This window comes from Punica granatum, chromosome 8 (genome assembly GCF_007655135.1).
Source record: "Punica granatum isolate Tunisia-2019 chromosome 8, ASM765513v2, whole genome shotgun sequence".
Classification (NCBI taxonomy): Eukaryota; Viridiplantae; Streptophyta; class Magnoliopsida; order Myrtales; family Lythraceae; genus Punica; species Punica granatum.
The window spans coordinates 11098409-11114969 of record NC_045134.1 but is presented as its reverse complement, the minus strand read 5'-3'; the positions used below and the strand labels follow the sequence as shown (position 1 = coordinate 11114969).

Sequence of the window (16561 nt, the reverse complement as noted above, 5' to 3'; positions counted from 1 at the left end):
AAACTTAAGTCAAAGCACACAAGTTTCTCCTAGATGTCCATGTTACATCGTATTGCATGTCTCAGATTTGAAAGTATGCGGATTTTAAAAAGAGCATTAACACCGTTTTGTAATTCGTCGACGCGAGTTACAGATTAGTGTCCAATTCGTGCAAAGTTGTTAAAATTGAATGAATTAACCGTGTGAGCATCCCGATTAACCCGTTCGTGAAATTAATACTTAAGGATTATCGCCGAATGCATTAATTTGTTGAAAACGATTCGTGACTCGGCGACCAAGACTGTTTCATAAGGATCGAGGATAATTTGGTGAAATGACCAAAACTACATTCGGTACCGAATGGACCCGATGAGTCATCGATACGCGAATCTATGCATGTTGCTTAAAAAGACATTTTTATGCAAAGTTTGTGATCACTTCCTAATATATCGAGGTATGGGATATGAAATATATCAAATATCTCGTCATGATAGTAACGTTATCTATCTCCAAACCCTCGATAAATACATGCACTTTACATGTTTTTAGGGTTGATCAACAATTCATTACATTTCACCATATTCACGGCTCACGCTGACTTGAGCGTCGGAGGGGGAAATCGGGCACCACCCCGTATCTCCCATTGTACAGGTGTTCGAGGCTAAACATGGGCTGTGAATCCAGTTTCTTCATCAATGAAACGCATGTGAATCACTCGTGACTTGGACCCAAATTTCGTGGTCTTAACATTGGCGCCTTCTATGGAAAACGGCACGTAAGGCTGGTGCTTTTCTCAGTTTTAAATCTAAGAGTTTAGCAAGATGGTTTTCACTCGGAGTCAGGCTAATTTTGCATGTAACCATCCCGATGTTGGGGGCTCTCTCCGCAATCCTAACGCATAGTTACCCCCCGACAACAACCCCCTCCATTGATAGCCAAGCCTCAGGCAATGACGGTCCTCCTCGCCAACCGCCGGCGGAAGACTGTCGTCCCCCACCACTCATCACCACCTCGTTTGAAAAAGATTCTCAAGTGGAAAAAGAGTTGTTCGAGGCCCTCCCACCGGAGACAAGGGATCGGGTACAGGCCACCCTTCACCAATACAAGTAGATGGCTCTGAAGAATGCCCTCGGTGTCCCACGGAGCCACCAAAGCAACCCTACCGAGCGCAAAGGGCCTCAAGCTCAATCAGAGTGCGGGGAATCGCTCGAGAGGGGCCGCCTCGAGATCGGCCTAAGGCCCAGCTAATTCCAACGTATTCTCCTTCTCCACTTCAATCTATCAACACGGCTTCGTTCGCCGAATGGTCTTCTAATCGGCCTTCCTTGAAGTTTTGGCCGAACTCGTACTCCAATTGGAAGAGCATTACGGCCCTCTATGGCGAGATTTAGAGATCCACTCGTTCATTCTCCTGACTTGCAATGTTCCCACTATGGATTTGGCTCTTCTTCCCGCCCTTCTATCATTCTGGCATAGCACCGTGAATTGTTTTATCATGCCATAAGGTCCTATAACGATGACTTTACTCGACTTCTGCAGCTTAACTGGATTGCAGGTGATTGGTCGGCCCTTAGATCCCTCTCAGTCATTGGAACTCTCAGCTGAAGAGGATGAAGACTTGAACTTTAATGCATGCCATGCCTACAAGACTTATGTAGACTTTATCGGGTTGGAGATGAAAAATGACATGATTCCTTCAAAGCAAGAGCATACCGCCTTCTTATGGCATCTACTTACGGGATTTATACATCTTCCAGCCAGTGGTTCCTTGATAAGGGAATTGCTACCATTGGCCAAGCTGCTGGCGTCCGGCCGCAAAGTCGCTCTTGCTCCCTATGTCCTAGCATTGGTATATAGGGTTGCCAGGACGTCGCTGTAGCTCCTCAGGGCATGTTTGGTAAACCTTTGGGTCCCCTATGGCTATTGCAATTATGGGCTTAATCATAGTTCACGCATGTTCAACCTAACTTCTACCCGGTAGCAATATCTGAGCCAATTTCATGCATGCATTTTAGAAATGCGACCCATAAATCACCTGTAACTTTTGATGCCGAACTAAAGGCCGCGATCCATACCCGAGTCTCCAGTGCACAACCCTTTGTAGCCTTCTTGGGAGGAAATCATGACTGAGGAGAGGAGAGTCGAAAAGGCTCATCAGGAAGAAGAGGCTAGATTGAAAGAGGAGCTTCTGGCTAAGTCACTGAAGAAGAGAAGAACAGACAGCACAACCACAGACAAGAACCATTTTTAGGATAATAACAAAGAACAAGAAAGAAAAGATAACCAAGAAAAAGGTGATCAAGTGGAAAAGCTTACTCAGGACCCCCCTGCAGTGGGGTCTGTTGTGACTGAAGCTGACAGTTCAGCTGGCCAAGTCGAAGCAGTCACTCCAACCGCTGCCATCCCTTGTTCTTTGCTATCTTTCCCCATTTTCGCTCCTCTTAACTTTTTGCATTCTTGTATTTAACTTGTGATCCTGTCCTTGCCTTTGAGTCCCTCGACAAGCAGGATCTACTAGCCCAAGTGGAGGATTTGACAATGACACCTGTTGTGGATGCTACTACTAATTATGCACCAGTTATCCCTGATGTCGAGGAAATCGAGAGAGCTAAGGCCGAGATACGCAGCTTCTGCAAGGTCCCTTTGAATCAGGTGCCTGCAAGTGTCGGTCTCAGCCTATTGAAAAAATCGGCCTCTACCTTGGCCTCGCTTCTTAACCTGGCCCCTGGCATCAGAGTCTATCTCCGCAATGTATATCCTCTAGCTGCAGAGGTTCTCCCTGCCGACAAGAATGCTTCCAGCCAGTTTGCCAAAAGCCTTGAATTTTCAAAGGAACTAGAAGTTCATTTACAAATGGCCAGGGATGGAGCAAATGCTTTGAAAGCAGCTAAGAAGAGAGAAGAGAAGGCCAATACAGAGGCGAAGCAGTTAGAGGAACTCCTTGCCGCGGCCAAGTCTGAACAGCAGGCTGCACCTTTGGACAAGGCTCAGGTCTTGTCCACTCTTCGCATTACCACAAAGGAGCTTGCAATTCTGAAGTCTAATTCTTCCAACAATGAGGTCATTAAGAAGAAAGTGGAGGTGGAAACGTTACACTATATTTTATTAAATAGATATCTATGTTATCTGTATCTAAGTCTTAAAAAAATAGATGAGGACCCATCGCATCTAAACAATCTTGTTTTTTTTAACATGAAGAAATAAAGAAGCCATCGCAATTGCCGGAAATATTAGGCATCCTAAAGGCACAAAAATAGAGGGTAAGTTTGTCATAGAATGGGTACCTCGGTGTAATATTTGTACATATATATATATATACACACAATATGTACGAATATGTGTATATATGTTCTATATATATATATATATGTACATGTACATATACATGTACAATCGTGCTGGGAGGGAGAAAGTATCTCAGGCCATCGGCTTACCACATCAGCATCACCACGTGGCAGCACCTTTCGATAACAAATTGACATGCGGAAATATTATTGATGTCAGCGGACCCCTTCAGTAATTAACGGAGCTCTGTGTAAAGAGTTAACGAGGCTCCTTTGTTTCACAAATTTAAAAAAAAATTAGAAGTCCATCAGAAACTTTCCCTGTCCGCCTGAAGATGAGAGAAAGCAATCATCTCATTTATATCACCTCTCTCTCTCTCTCTCTCTCTCTCTCTCTCTCTACCCCGCTCCCTCCCTCCCTCCCTCTATCTTCCATCTAGCCACCTCCCTCCGCCATCTCTGATCTCTCTCCATAGTTTATCCCACTGAGGCAATGACTGAGATAGATCTAAGGGCTGGCTGACCACCTGCCGTCTCTAAGGCAATCCTACTGATCCGTCGGCTTATCCTTCTATCCACCTCGGTTCTCGATTGAAAAGGCCATCCATGAGCTAAGGTCCCAGCTAAAGCTCACTATTTTCAGCTGATCTAGCCGAGACCCAGCTCTTCACGCAACTTTCAACTAATCAGGCCGACAAGTCATGTCAGACTCCTCACAAGCCAATCCAAGTTGTGAGCTACTCGATTTGAAGACCGACTTCTAACCGTCTCTCAACATCATCCTATCGTTAGCACTTGACTTAGGGAGAATTCTAGCGGCCAAATCCTTGAGCAGCGTAATCGTCTGACTGTCATCGTCTATCATCTTCCACGACATCTCTCCTAAACCCAGATGCCGACTAAATTTACAAACTTCCAAGCCATGAAGTTGCGTTCTAGCTTGGTGAGATTGGTTAGTGGTTTCGCAACCAATCCTTGGGACTGTGTCCTAACAAGCCTGACAAAATCGATCTTGTAAGAGATTTAACTAGCCGGAGCTGAAAGTGGGATCGCGTGATTCTACCAAAACGCATATAAAGATTAATTTTGATGAAAACTTTCCAGTAAGATTTGGCCCAAGCAACTTTAACCTCTAGATTTTGATATTAATTTTTATGGATGGGTAAAAAAAAATGGAAGATAGAGGAAGAACAAGAACACCAATATCATTTCGCAATTGTACACTACTCTTGCAACTGTTCTTACATATTTTTAAACAAATAAAAATAAAAATATAAAAAAAGCTTGAGAAATCCTTTATGGTTAAGCTAAAGTTGCTTTATGCTTACTACCGGCAAAGTCCACCCTTCGAACGCCTAAACGTTGAACTCTTCATCTTTTAGGTCCCACGCTCCGAAATTCATGGTGTCGCGGTTGATAGTTGGGATTTTTCCCTCTTAAAGAGCTTTTAGTTCCTGATTGTTCTGTCTTGCAATTCATTCTGATGGGATGGACTTTGGACTGTGGAGGAGTTCAGAGACGGCGGAGGGAGGTGGGCTGGGATGGAAGATAGAGGTAGAGAGAGAGAGAGAAACAGAGAGTGGTGATATAAATGAGAGGATTGCTTTCTCTTTTCCTTTCTGACAGACTTCTAAAAATTTTAAGCATGTTTGGTTTGTAAGTTAAAATCAACTTAATTTTAACTTTAACTTTAATTCAACACACTACAAAATAAAAATACGTATTTCTCAAGTTAAAAATTTTAACTTTAACTTTAAATCAATACACTACACAACAAAAACACACGTTACCCAAGTCAAATTTTTAATCCCAACTCATTTGTCATTTTCTACAATCAAAACCAAAGTTACTTTAACTCTAAATCCAAACACACCGTTAAAATTTGAGAAACAAAGCCCCGTTAATCCTTTACACAGAGTTCCGTTAATAGCTGAAAGGGTCCGCTGTCATCAACACGTTTTCCATATGTCAATTTGTCATTAGAAGGTGCTATCATGTGGCGGTGTTGACGTGGTAAGCCTCGCTGGGAGGACCTCCAACTCCAAGAGATCCGCAGGCTGATATGAGACATCTTTGTTGTGTCTGGCCATGTATTGGCCTTATTTTATTCTGCTCTAAGATTAGTGGCGGCCTTCTCCGTGGCCTGCCTTCTCTTTTGCTTTACTAATCACAATGGCCACTAGAGCCATCTATTAATCTTGTTTCGTACTGACGGCCTTGACTTGATGTTCCCTCGACTATCCTTCTATTTGTTATCTCTTGTTCTCTTGATTCCCACAAAGTCGTATAGTAACGTTTTAAATATTGGCCATTGGTCAAACGAGTTTGTAGTTGGCTCTCAAGACTCTCCAGCCGATAAGCACAGTTAGGGAGAATATCGTGAATCCTAAAAGGTCCCTCCCATTTCGGCGACCAATTACCAAACTCGGCATCGCCGCCCCTGATCCCATCTTTCCTTTCTAACGACCTCCTCTTGGTTTGAGTCTTTTAAGTCGGATCACAGGCTCCCTGACCCGGGTTTCGATTTATACTCCGAGTTCTCGTTTTCAGTCTTAGTGTTGGAGATTGTATCAGAGTTGCTGTGCTGATGTGGTTTGGATCAGACAAGATGAAAGCTATCTCTTGTTTTGTTATGTGTTATGTGTCCTTTTATGTTCAGTTTAAGTTCCTAGCTTTTAGGAATGCGAGACAAGTGTTAATGTGGCAGTTATTAGTCTGTGTTAAGTGGCAGTTATAGATTGCTTTGTGTCTATATATGTAGGAAAGAGTCAATGATGTATTGTGGTGACAGTTAATGAAGTTTTCTTCTTTCTCTCTCAGTTTTCATCCCTCGTTCTTCTCTCCCTCTGTTCAGTTTTTCTAACTACAAATTCTGCAGATTCTTTGTGCTGCAGACATGTTTGTGAGTGATAGAGAGAAATACTAAAAGAGTGAGAGTTTAGGAGGATTAATAGTGGTGTCAGAGCTTCCTTGATCTTAAGGGACCTGTGTGGGTAAGAGACTTGTGAGGTTAATTGAGTGTTTTGACTGCATTCGTTGAAGTTCAAGGCAAGATGGAGGCAGGTTCGAGTGGATTCTCTGCCATGGCACCACCTGTGTTCGATGGGGAGAATTATCAAGCATGGGCTGTGAAGATGACAGCTTTTATGGAAGGTTGTGATTTGTGGGAAGCAGTGGAAGAAGACTACGAGGTGGCTCCCCTTCCTAACAATCCAACCATGGCTCAGATCAAGCTGCACAAGGAGAAGAAGACCAGGAAGGCAAAGGCAAAATCGTGTCTTTATGCTGCTGTGTCACCCACCATCTTCACCAGAGTCATGAGGCTTGAGTCAGCAAAAGCTATATGGGATTACTTGAAGGAAGAATATGAAGGAGATGAGAAGATTAGAGGTATGAAAGTGTTAAATTTGTTGAGAGAATTTGAAAGGTTTCGGATGGAAGAGAGAGAGACTGTGAAAGAGTTTGCAGACAAGCTTGTGGAGATAGCAAACAAGATATGGGTGTTAGGGACTGATTTAAGTGATAGCAGATTGGTACAAAAACTACTTGTTTCAGTGCCAGAGAGATATGAGGCAACAATTGCCTCTCTTGAGAATACTAAGGAGTTGTCAGATCTGAAGTTTGCTGAAGTTCTAAGTGTTTTACAAGCACCAGAACAGAGGAGAATGATGAGGAGAGAAGAGCCAGTAGAGGGTGCATTGCAAGCCAAAGTGAAGCAAGGCAATCCTGCAAACAACCAAGGGAGCACGAGTTGAGATGCTGGAGATGGCAAGGTTTATACAGATCCTTGTAAGCACTGTGAGAAGAAGGGTCATCCTCATTTTAGATGCTGGAGGAGACCTGATGTAAAGTGCAGAAAATGCCACAAAATGGGGCATGTAGAGAGGATTTGCAGGGAGCAGCATCATCATTTTGGAGAAGCACAGACTGCAGCAGCAAACGAGGTAGAGCATCTATTTGTAGTTTCCTGCTTTACTTCAAATGCATCTAGGGATGGCTGGCTTGTAGATAGTGGTAGTACTAACCATATGACAGGCAATGAAAGCTTGTTTTGTAAGTTAGACAGATCGGTAAAGTCAAAAGTGAGAATAGGGAATGGTGATTTCATTACTGTTGAAGGGAAAGGAGATGTATTGATTGAGGGTCTCGGTGGTACTAAGCTTATTACTGAAGTGTTGTTTGTGCCTCAAATCGACCAAAACTTACTTAGTGTTGGTCAACTTGTAGAGAAAGGATACAAGGTGATGTTTGAGGAGAAAAGGTGTTTGATTTCTGATTCAAAGTGTCAGAAGTTATTTGAGATTCCAATGAAGAATAAGTTTTTTTCTTTGGATCCACTGAAGGTGAAGTCTAAGGCGGATGATGATCAGTCTGTTAAAGGGATTACACCGCTTGCAGACAAGCAACAAAGCTGCAATATTGCAGATGCAGTTACATTTTCAGAAGTTGCAGGAGAAGAAGAAGGCAAAGCTGATAAAAGAGTGATGGTTGTAATAAAGGAGGAGTTGGCTATTTTAGAGCCCATGACAAAGTTTGATCTTGATGGCTCACCAGAAGTTTTTCAAGTGCCAAAGCAGGAGAAGAGAGTTTATGAATTAAAAGAGACTCCTAAAGCTTGGTACAACAAGATGGATGAACACCTCCTGAATCTAGGCTTTGGAAGAGGCATGAGTAAGGCGACATTTCAGGTTAGAAGGGATGCTGGTGTAGACCAACTTGCACATAAGCTCAAATGTTTCATGCATAAGTTTGAAGTTTGCAGCAACATCTGATCCAAGGAGGAGATTGTTGGAGATTGTATCAGAGTTGCTGTACTGATGTGGTTTGGATCAGACTAGATGAAATATCTCTTGTTTTGTTATGTGTTATGTGTCCTTTTATGTTTAGTTTAAGTTCCCAGCTTTTAGGAATGCGAGACAGGTGTTAATGTGGCAGTTATTAGTCTGTGTTAAGTGGCAGTTATAGATTGCTTTGTGTCTATATATGTAGGAAAGAGTCAATGATGTATTGTGGTGACAGTTAATGAAGTTTTCCTCTTTCTCTCTCAATTTTCATCCCTCGTTCTCCTCTCCCTCTGTTCAGTTTTTCTAACTACAAATTCTGCAGATTCTTTGTGCTGCAGACATGTTTGTGAGTGATAGAGAGAAATACTAAAAGAGTGAGAGTTTAGGAGAATTAACACTTAGGCTGCGACCTTGGACTTCTCGAGCTTGGACTGCGCTTTCAGGCCTTCGATTTCAGGCCTGCAATACTAGATTCTCTTTCTAGCCCCCTGTGCATGATTTTAGTGTCGACAACATTAAATGAAAATTTGCTTAAAAGGGTGCAGAGTTAAGTCGTATTCATCAAATCCTTTTGCCCTAACCGGTACCTTTCCCTCGCAAAAAATCACATATGTTTTACGAGCCTCATCCGAAACAAACTTTTTCAATTGACCCTTCCCCTTTGAACTCGCACTGGCTTGACTCTGCTTCTTAGGAGGCATTTTTGTTATAAAAAAAAAAAAAAACTCACAATCACAAGTTCGATTAAGTAAGGATATCAGTAATCAAGCACAAATCAACACCTCCCCAATTCAATTACCCGATTTTCAGCTCAAAGCAGCCACAATATCATGCCAAAATCAACAACTGTAGCTCCTAGCTTAGGGAATTTAGACCGCAGAACCACACTTTAGAACAACACTAATGAAATTAAAGGAGAAACTGGAAGTTAGATCACTCCCTGATTGTTGTGTATGTTGTTCATCTGGAGAAGGGTCGAGTAGGGCCGCGATGTTGTGGGTCTGTGGTCACGGAGCGAGAGTCAAGCTTCAAGCAGCATGGGCCAACAAGAAGAATATTTCGGTGGCTGCTTTTCGACCAGAGAAGGGCCGGTGAAGGAGCTCGGGTTGGGTCTCGGTTAAGTCTGAGTCGTGGGTGGATCTTGGTCGACGTTCCTCTGTTCGCGGAGGGTGCACGCGAGCTCGATGGGACTGCTGCTCATCAGAGCTGTCGCTGTTGTTGAGTGGGCTCTCGAGGCTGCCGCTAATGTGGTCAGTGTCATCGGGCGCTCGCCGCTGAAGAACCTGTACTCGAATGGAGATCACAGAGGAAGAGAGAACGAGAGAGAGAAGGAGAGAGTTGTGGTGTGCGAGTCAGCGAGGAACGAAAGAGAAGAAGAACAGAGAACGGCTATTCCGTTTGATTTCACGATCAATTTTTATCTTCAATTTTAACTCTACCAGCTACTCATTACGTAACAAAAAATAATTAACCCATACATAAATTTACATACACTTCCATTATAATTAAGTTAATTTTTAATATTAAATTCTCTTAATTATTTATTATTTTTTCATATTTTTTCTCGTAATTTAATAACACAATTATTAAAATCCAATTAAAATTAAAATTCAACTTAATTCAATTCTAAAACCAAATACACATACGTTTCGTGCCCTAACTCTAATATTAATTTTTTTTTCCTTACAAATGACCCTTAATTCTTGTTTTGCGCAAAATGACCCCAAATGGTGGCCTATCACCGTACGCTCATAGTTGCAACTGCGATATGTAGAAGTTGCAACTCTGACCGTACTGACTAAGAATACGAGCTTGTCAGTAGCTTTGGTGCTGCAACTTCAATTCCTTGAGTTGCAATTTCCATTCTTCTTATCTCCTTTTAGTCCCTACTATCAATAATCAAGCGAAAATTTGAAGAATTTTAGAATCCGACACGTTAAGCAACTGAACAAAAATTAAACACTCATTAGACAAAAAGACACGAGAAAAGGAAACTCGGGCTGCCTCCCAATAAGCGCCAGGTTTAGAGTTGTCAGCTCGACTTTTACCGCCATCCAATCACGGGTCCCTCATGAGAGTCGACGACTTTTGCCAATCGAATTCACCGCTCCAATAGGGCTTGTGTCTTTGCTCGCTCACCTTGAATTTGTCCCCCGATCTTAGATTTTCCACTTCTACTGCTCCATGGGGGAATATTTTTGTAACCCGAAAGGGTCCGAGCCATCTCGATTTCAATTTTTCATGAAAAAAACTTTAATCTTGAATTTAAAAACGACACGAGCTGTCCCAGTTTAATCTTCTTGTCATGTCATCTCTTCGTTTTCTCCTTATAGATTCTTGCATTTTCATATGCTTGCTGACGAGATCAATTGAGCTCATTCAATTATAGGAGGTGTTTCTCTCCGCCTTGTCGAAGGTCGAAATTCAACTTCTTAATTGCCCAGTATGCATTATGCTCCAATTCAACTGGTAAGTGGCATGCCTTACCAAACACAAGTTGATACGATGATATCCCAGTGGGCATCTTGAATGCTATACGATATGCCCACTGGGCATCATCCAACTAACTCGACCAATCCTTTCGTGTTGGACACATTGTCTTGTCCAAGATCATATTTATTTCTCTATTCGAAACTTCGACTTGTCCAGAGGTTTCAGGGTGGTAAGTTAACGCAACCTTGTGTTTGACTCCGTACTTACTCAAGAGCGTGTTGAATTTAGAGTTGTAGAAATGAGGCCCTCCATCGCTAAGGATGGCCCTCGGTGTCCCGAAGCTAGTAAAAAACTATTTCAAAAACCTCAAGACACTTTGAGCATCATTAGTCGGTAGAGCTTTCCCTTCTACCCATTTTGAAATATAGTCAACCGCCACAAAAGTATATTGATTTTTTAAAGAATCGACAAAGGGATCCATGATGTCAAATGCCGTAAACATCTAAGATTTCGACTTCCTAAATATTATTTAGGGGCATCTCATTCTTCCTAGAAATATTTTTGACGCTTTGACACCGATCACAATTTTTAACAAAGTTGTAAGAGTCCTTAAATAAGATCGGCCAATAACAACCTGATTATAACACCTTAGCCGCGGTTTGATCACCTCCGAAATGGCCACCATGTGGAGATGCATGGCATTGCTCGAGGATGCTCTCCATTTTTTCTTCGGGCACCCACCTCCGTATTAATTGATCTGCACAATGCTTGAAGAGAAAGGGCTCATTCCATATATAAAATCTCACATCATGCGAGAATTTCTTTTTCTGTCGTGTGGAAAGATCAGGGGGAAACGTGTTACCAACAATATAATTAACAAAGTCTGCATACCATGGTAACCTGGATCGACAAACAAACAATTGTTCATTGGGAAAAGACTCGTTGATTATTGTTGTATCATGGTGTCTTTCCCTCTAATCTAGAAAGGTTACCTGCAACTTGATTCTCGGACCCTTTCCTATTAACAGTCTCCAAATCGAACTCATGCAACAACAGAACCCATCTTATCAAACGAGGTTTAGCATCCTTTTTTGAGATGAGAAATTTAATCGCCGAATGATCAATGAAAACCGTAAATCTCTGAACCAATAAGATATGATCTGAATTTATCGAATGCAAAAACCACCGCTAAAAGTTCCTTTTTTGTTATTGTACAGCTCAGTCGAGCTTCATTTAAAGTCTTGCTTGCATAATAAAAGGATCGAAAAACCTTATCTCTTGTTTGCCCTAAAACAGTACCCAAGGTAAAGCTGTTAGCATCGCACATCAACTCGAAAGGAAAATACCAATCAGGAGCAACAATAATAGGTGCGGACACTAACCTCTTCTTAAACTCAAGAAATGCATCCATGCACTTACTGTCAAAGATGAAAATCCTATCTTTTTTTAGGAGATTACAAAGTGACTTGGAGATTTTTGAGAAGTCTATGATGAAGCTCTGTAAAATCCAGCATGTCCGAAGAAGCATCGAATGGCCTTAAGCGTTGTAGGCAGTGGCAACTTCTCCATTGCCTCCACTTTTGCCTTGTCCACTTCTAGTCCTTCCTTAGAAATTCTGTCACCCAAATCAATCCCTTTTCGGACCATAAAATGATATTTCTCCTAATTTAGCACCAAGTTAGTTTCCTCACAAAGTTTAAGGATGGATGCCAAATTATTCAAATAATCATCAAAGGAAGTACCAAAGACTGAAAAGTTGTCCATAAATACCTCCAAACATTGTTCTACTACGTCCGAGAATTTGGCCATCGTTGAAACGTGGCAGGAGAATTGCATAGAGGAACGTGAAGGTCGTCTTCTCCTAGTCCTCCGATGCAATCGCTATTTGATTATAACCTAAATAACCATCTAAGAAACAAGTAGGGAAAAAATATCTGGTCCTCCGGTGCAATCGCTATTTGATTGGAAAAAAAAATGTATTTTTTTTAAGGAATGATTGGTTCGATCATAACTATCGGGTCAACTGACCCAATGAGTCAATTGAGGTACCTGCTACCTTATTTGTTGGGTTCAAAAAAATATTGAAAAAAAAAGTTAAAAACTGTAAAATCATGGAAACAAAGAAAAAAGGAACGCCCAAGAGTGGGAAAATGTTTCCATCACAAATTTAAAAGAAAAGTTCAATATCCTAATTGTATATCTAGTAATTCCAATATGAAGTTTCTTTTGATTTTTCTAGACAAAGGTCAAGGGAAAAAAAATATTCTTCTAAATATATGGTCATGATGACTCAATCCTTTATTTCGACGGGTTAATCATATTATATGCTATTTTGTTTGGGTCGAATTTAAAATTAATAAAGGGGTTAAAAAAGTAAAAATTAAAAAGAAAGAGAATTTTTATAAAGTGAAAACTTTAGAAATTGGGATTAAAAGAGAAAAAAGAAAAACAGAGAGTAGGGAAAAACTCCCCACTCTGGGACCAGGAATCACATCTTGGTTAATTGATACGAAATTGTAGTTCATGCATTATTAAGGACATAATAAAGCACCTCTGCACTCACTAATCCGCTAGTCCATAGGTCCGCCCCTGTCCTTGCTCCTCTACCTCTGCAGTTATTCCTCCACACCTTTCGCAATATGATCTTGGCTCTCCTCACGGCAGGGCTCCTAATACGAGGATCTACTTAGCTTTGGAAACACTACATATATTTGGATATATACTCAGATTCGATCCAATAAGGTGCTTTTTCTATCTCACGATACCGATCATACTCTCCAGTGACTTAAGAGAGGCAGATACTGCCTGATCAGTCATGGCATCTAGTCATGGAATCAACCAGTGCAGCTCATGTCCTACTAGACCTCTCTCATTCAGACTATCTTGTGATGATAGTTTTTAGCGACTTTGGTTCTTGCAGAGAGCCCTTGAGTGCTCGAGTAGGCCACATAACCCTCCTGTTTTACTCTGGAGGTGCTTGCCTAAAATGCCACTGTCGGATGCACAAGCACTACACGAATACTATATGAATTAGTAATCTCCTTCGCAATTTTGACCAGGTCCATGCATATCCACAAAGGGTCAGCTAAACACACCTATGCAGATCCAATTTTGAGGATTTGTTCAATGTCTCCCTCTCTTGTAACTTTGTAGTCTTGACCGTTTTCCCTTGTACTCATTTGTATGAAATGAAAAGTAGGTGAGTCTCACCACTCATCGAGGGACAAAAATTAAAAGTGCAACAGGGCCTTCATTAAAAATTGTCATGCTAAACTATAGCAACAAAACTGGTACGTTTAATTTAATAAAAAGCATCACTGCATATCCATTCAATGGGCTAATCCATGCAAAAATATCAAAAACCAATCCAAACAAGACTAAGGAAAATATATAGCTAGAGAAGGTCTGCAGTAGACATTCTTGAAAACAAAAGAAACTGACCAAAGTATTTGTGGATCGTTCCAGAACATAAAAGAGGATGGAAGCTCAACGCTTCTTCGAGACACCGACAGTCTTCCCTCTGCGACCGGTGGTCTTGGTGTGCTGCCCACGGACACGGAGGCCCCAATAGTGCCTCAGACCACGGTGGTTCCTGCATTATCGAATATGTAAGCACATTACCACACACTCATATTAAAAAGAGAAAATTTCAGATACTAACGCTGTACTACGGGCCTCACAGGATTTTCAAAAACCTAACTCTAGCAATTTCTTGTATACCAAATGTGACAACAGTGAATACAATGCAGCCGAAAATGACTGGCATGGCCTAGGGGCTTTAATGTGGTGTTTGGTTCTCAAATGCTACACAGGGACTGGTGTATGACAACAGCCAACTAAACAAGCTAACCAAACGCACTTCAGGCCCTTCTAGCTACCTAAGTTTGAGTATAGTAGTCGTATGAATCAACCAACTCATTTTTCCGTACAAAACTAAATTCTGCAGTTCCTTCAACAAAAAGGCAACTGGTTCCTATACTTGATCCTATCATGTACTGAGATCTCAAGCTACATGCATCCCAAATGGGCTTATAATTGATGTCTCCAACTCACAACAAAATCAGCTCGGTCAAAGTTACCTAATCTTCTTCAACCTCTCCAAGTCATCTCTCAGTTTCATGTCAAGAGCATTAGAGACCACCTGAGAGTACTTTCCATCCTTGTAATCCTTCTTCCTGTTCAAGAACCAGTCGGGAATCTTAAACTGCCTTGGGTTGGCAACAATAACCATGAGGTTGTCGAGCTCTGCAGCAGACAATTCACCAGCCCTGACAAACAATAATAATGAAATATTAACACAACCGTTTCATACCCTGTTAGACAATGAAAACAAAAACAACGAGAAACCGCTTAAATTTCCTTTAATTAAACAAGTGAGACAAGAAATGGAAGGTTTGCTCATTAAATTTCCAATATCGGATATCTGACTCTGTACCAAAGGCCCATCTTTACGAATTCCAAAGAATGCCAAAATAGCAATCAAAGACTGTAGTGGAACTTGCAACAAATCTACATCCTACTTTTCCTTGCTAACAAATTCTCAAACTTCACAATCAAAGTCGCCATGGCTATGTCAGCAATGCAACAGGAGGAAGAGAGAGATGTATCAGACCTCTTGTTCATGTCGACATCGGCCTTCTTGCAGACGATGTTGGCGAACCGGCGACCGATACCTTTAATGGAGGTAAGGGCGAACATGATTTTCTGCTTACCATCGACGTTGGTGTTCAGCACACGCAGAATGTGCTGAAATTCCTCGTTTGCCACCAAAGACTGCAAATTTCACAAAAAATTCCAATCCTCAGTTCATTCCACCATAGATGCTCATTTAGGAGAGTAAGGAGAAATCTAATCGCAGAAACAACAAATGGGTCAGTCGAAACATGGAGGAGCAATCAAAGGGCCGTTACCATTTTGTCGCGAAGACTGCTCCGAGGAGCTGAGTGGAGGAAGGGGCGTAGGGGAATCTCGTACGCAGTGACAGGCGAGGAGGAAGCAAAGCGCGGTCTAGGGTTTGTCAGCTGATATATATAATTAGGGTTTTGGGGATTCGATTTTTTCATGTGACTACTTTGCCCTCCAATGATTCTTTTATTCGGGGCTTATGGGCCTCCCAGCCTGCGAAGACACTGGCCCTGATCTGACTCGGGCGGTTCGGATCGACAATCATTGACCCGTTTTTCTTTACATATTGTGTCGGGTCGGCCTATATAATAGGGAAATATATATATATATATATATGTTGTAGGCCGATGTAGGGGTATAAACGAGACGAGCCAACTTGTGAGTTGCTTGAGATCAACTCGGTGATAATTCGAACTCGACTAGGCCTGGTTGAGCTCGAGCTGAACTTTTTTTTTTTTTGAATGAGCCGAGTCGAGGTCGATGATACTCAGGAATGTTTTCTTTGGCCACCATTTATCATTTGTAATTTTTTTCGGGAATCTTACATCGCTACTTGACATGAGAGACTACCGACTAAATTGTTACTATTAAATTTCTATTGGGCTTATACGGGCTCGGGCCCATATCCACTTAAAAGCTCAAGCTGATAAGTGGTGGTACCCAAGTCATATATTAACCCATGGATTTTCCTTTTCTTTTCCGATGTGGGATTTATCCCATTTTTACTCCTCAACACCCGCCCTCACGTGCAACATGTGGTCTATTTCTACCTACACGTTGTCACGTGCCCTTAAACACCCGCCCTCAACAATTGACCTCAAGCCGAGCTCATCTTCCGTGCTCGAGCGAGGGGGACACTAACATGAGGCGAGTCGAGGTCGATGATACTTCAGAGCGAGTTACGCTTCCGCGAGCTCATGCGGGCTCACACCACGCCAAATTCGATTTCGAGGTAGCCAAGAGTGCGCCTCATGTTAATCAGGTCCAAGAGTGGTCCGGTCCAGTTCCGAGGTAGCTAAAGGTGCACCTCTAGTTAGGCCCGAGTGTGGAGTTCGAGGCTAGTTTGGTATTTGTCCCCCCTTACCCGAGCACGGAAGAGGATGCCCGGCTCGGGTCAGTTGTTAAGGGCGGGTGTTAAAGGCACATGGCACGTGTTGGACCACACGTTGCCACGTG

The 16561-nt window shown here is 42.0% G+C and overlaps 1 protein-coding gene and 1 long non-coding RNA gene across 2 annotated transcripts; both read right to left on the bottom strand.

The window, feature by feature from the left end:
* Positions 1-443: 443 nt before the first annotated feature.
* Positions 444-4960, bottom strand: LOC116186974. The gene is made up of 2 exons (XR_004151955.1): positions 2296-4960; positions 444-2179 (listed from the first exon to the last, which is right to left on the bottom strand). It is a non-coding gene; the product is annotated as an uncharacterized LOC116186974 (long non-coding RNA).
* Positions 4961-13710: 8750 nt separating this feature from the next.
* Positions 13711-15558, bottom strand: LOC116189225 (40S ribosomal protein S18-like). The gene is made up of 4 exons (XM_031518792.1): positions 15391-15558; positions 15093-15253; positions 14560-14748; positions 13711-14072 (listed from the first exon to the last, which is right to left on the bottom strand). Exons 1-4 carry the CDS (start codon positions 15541-15543, stop codon positions 13967-13969), a joined length of 609 nt encoding a protein of 202 aa, XP_031374652.1. The 5' UTR covers positions 15544-15558; the 3' UTR covers positions 13711-13966.
* Between the last annotated feature and the right edge of the window lie 1003 nt (positions 15559-16561).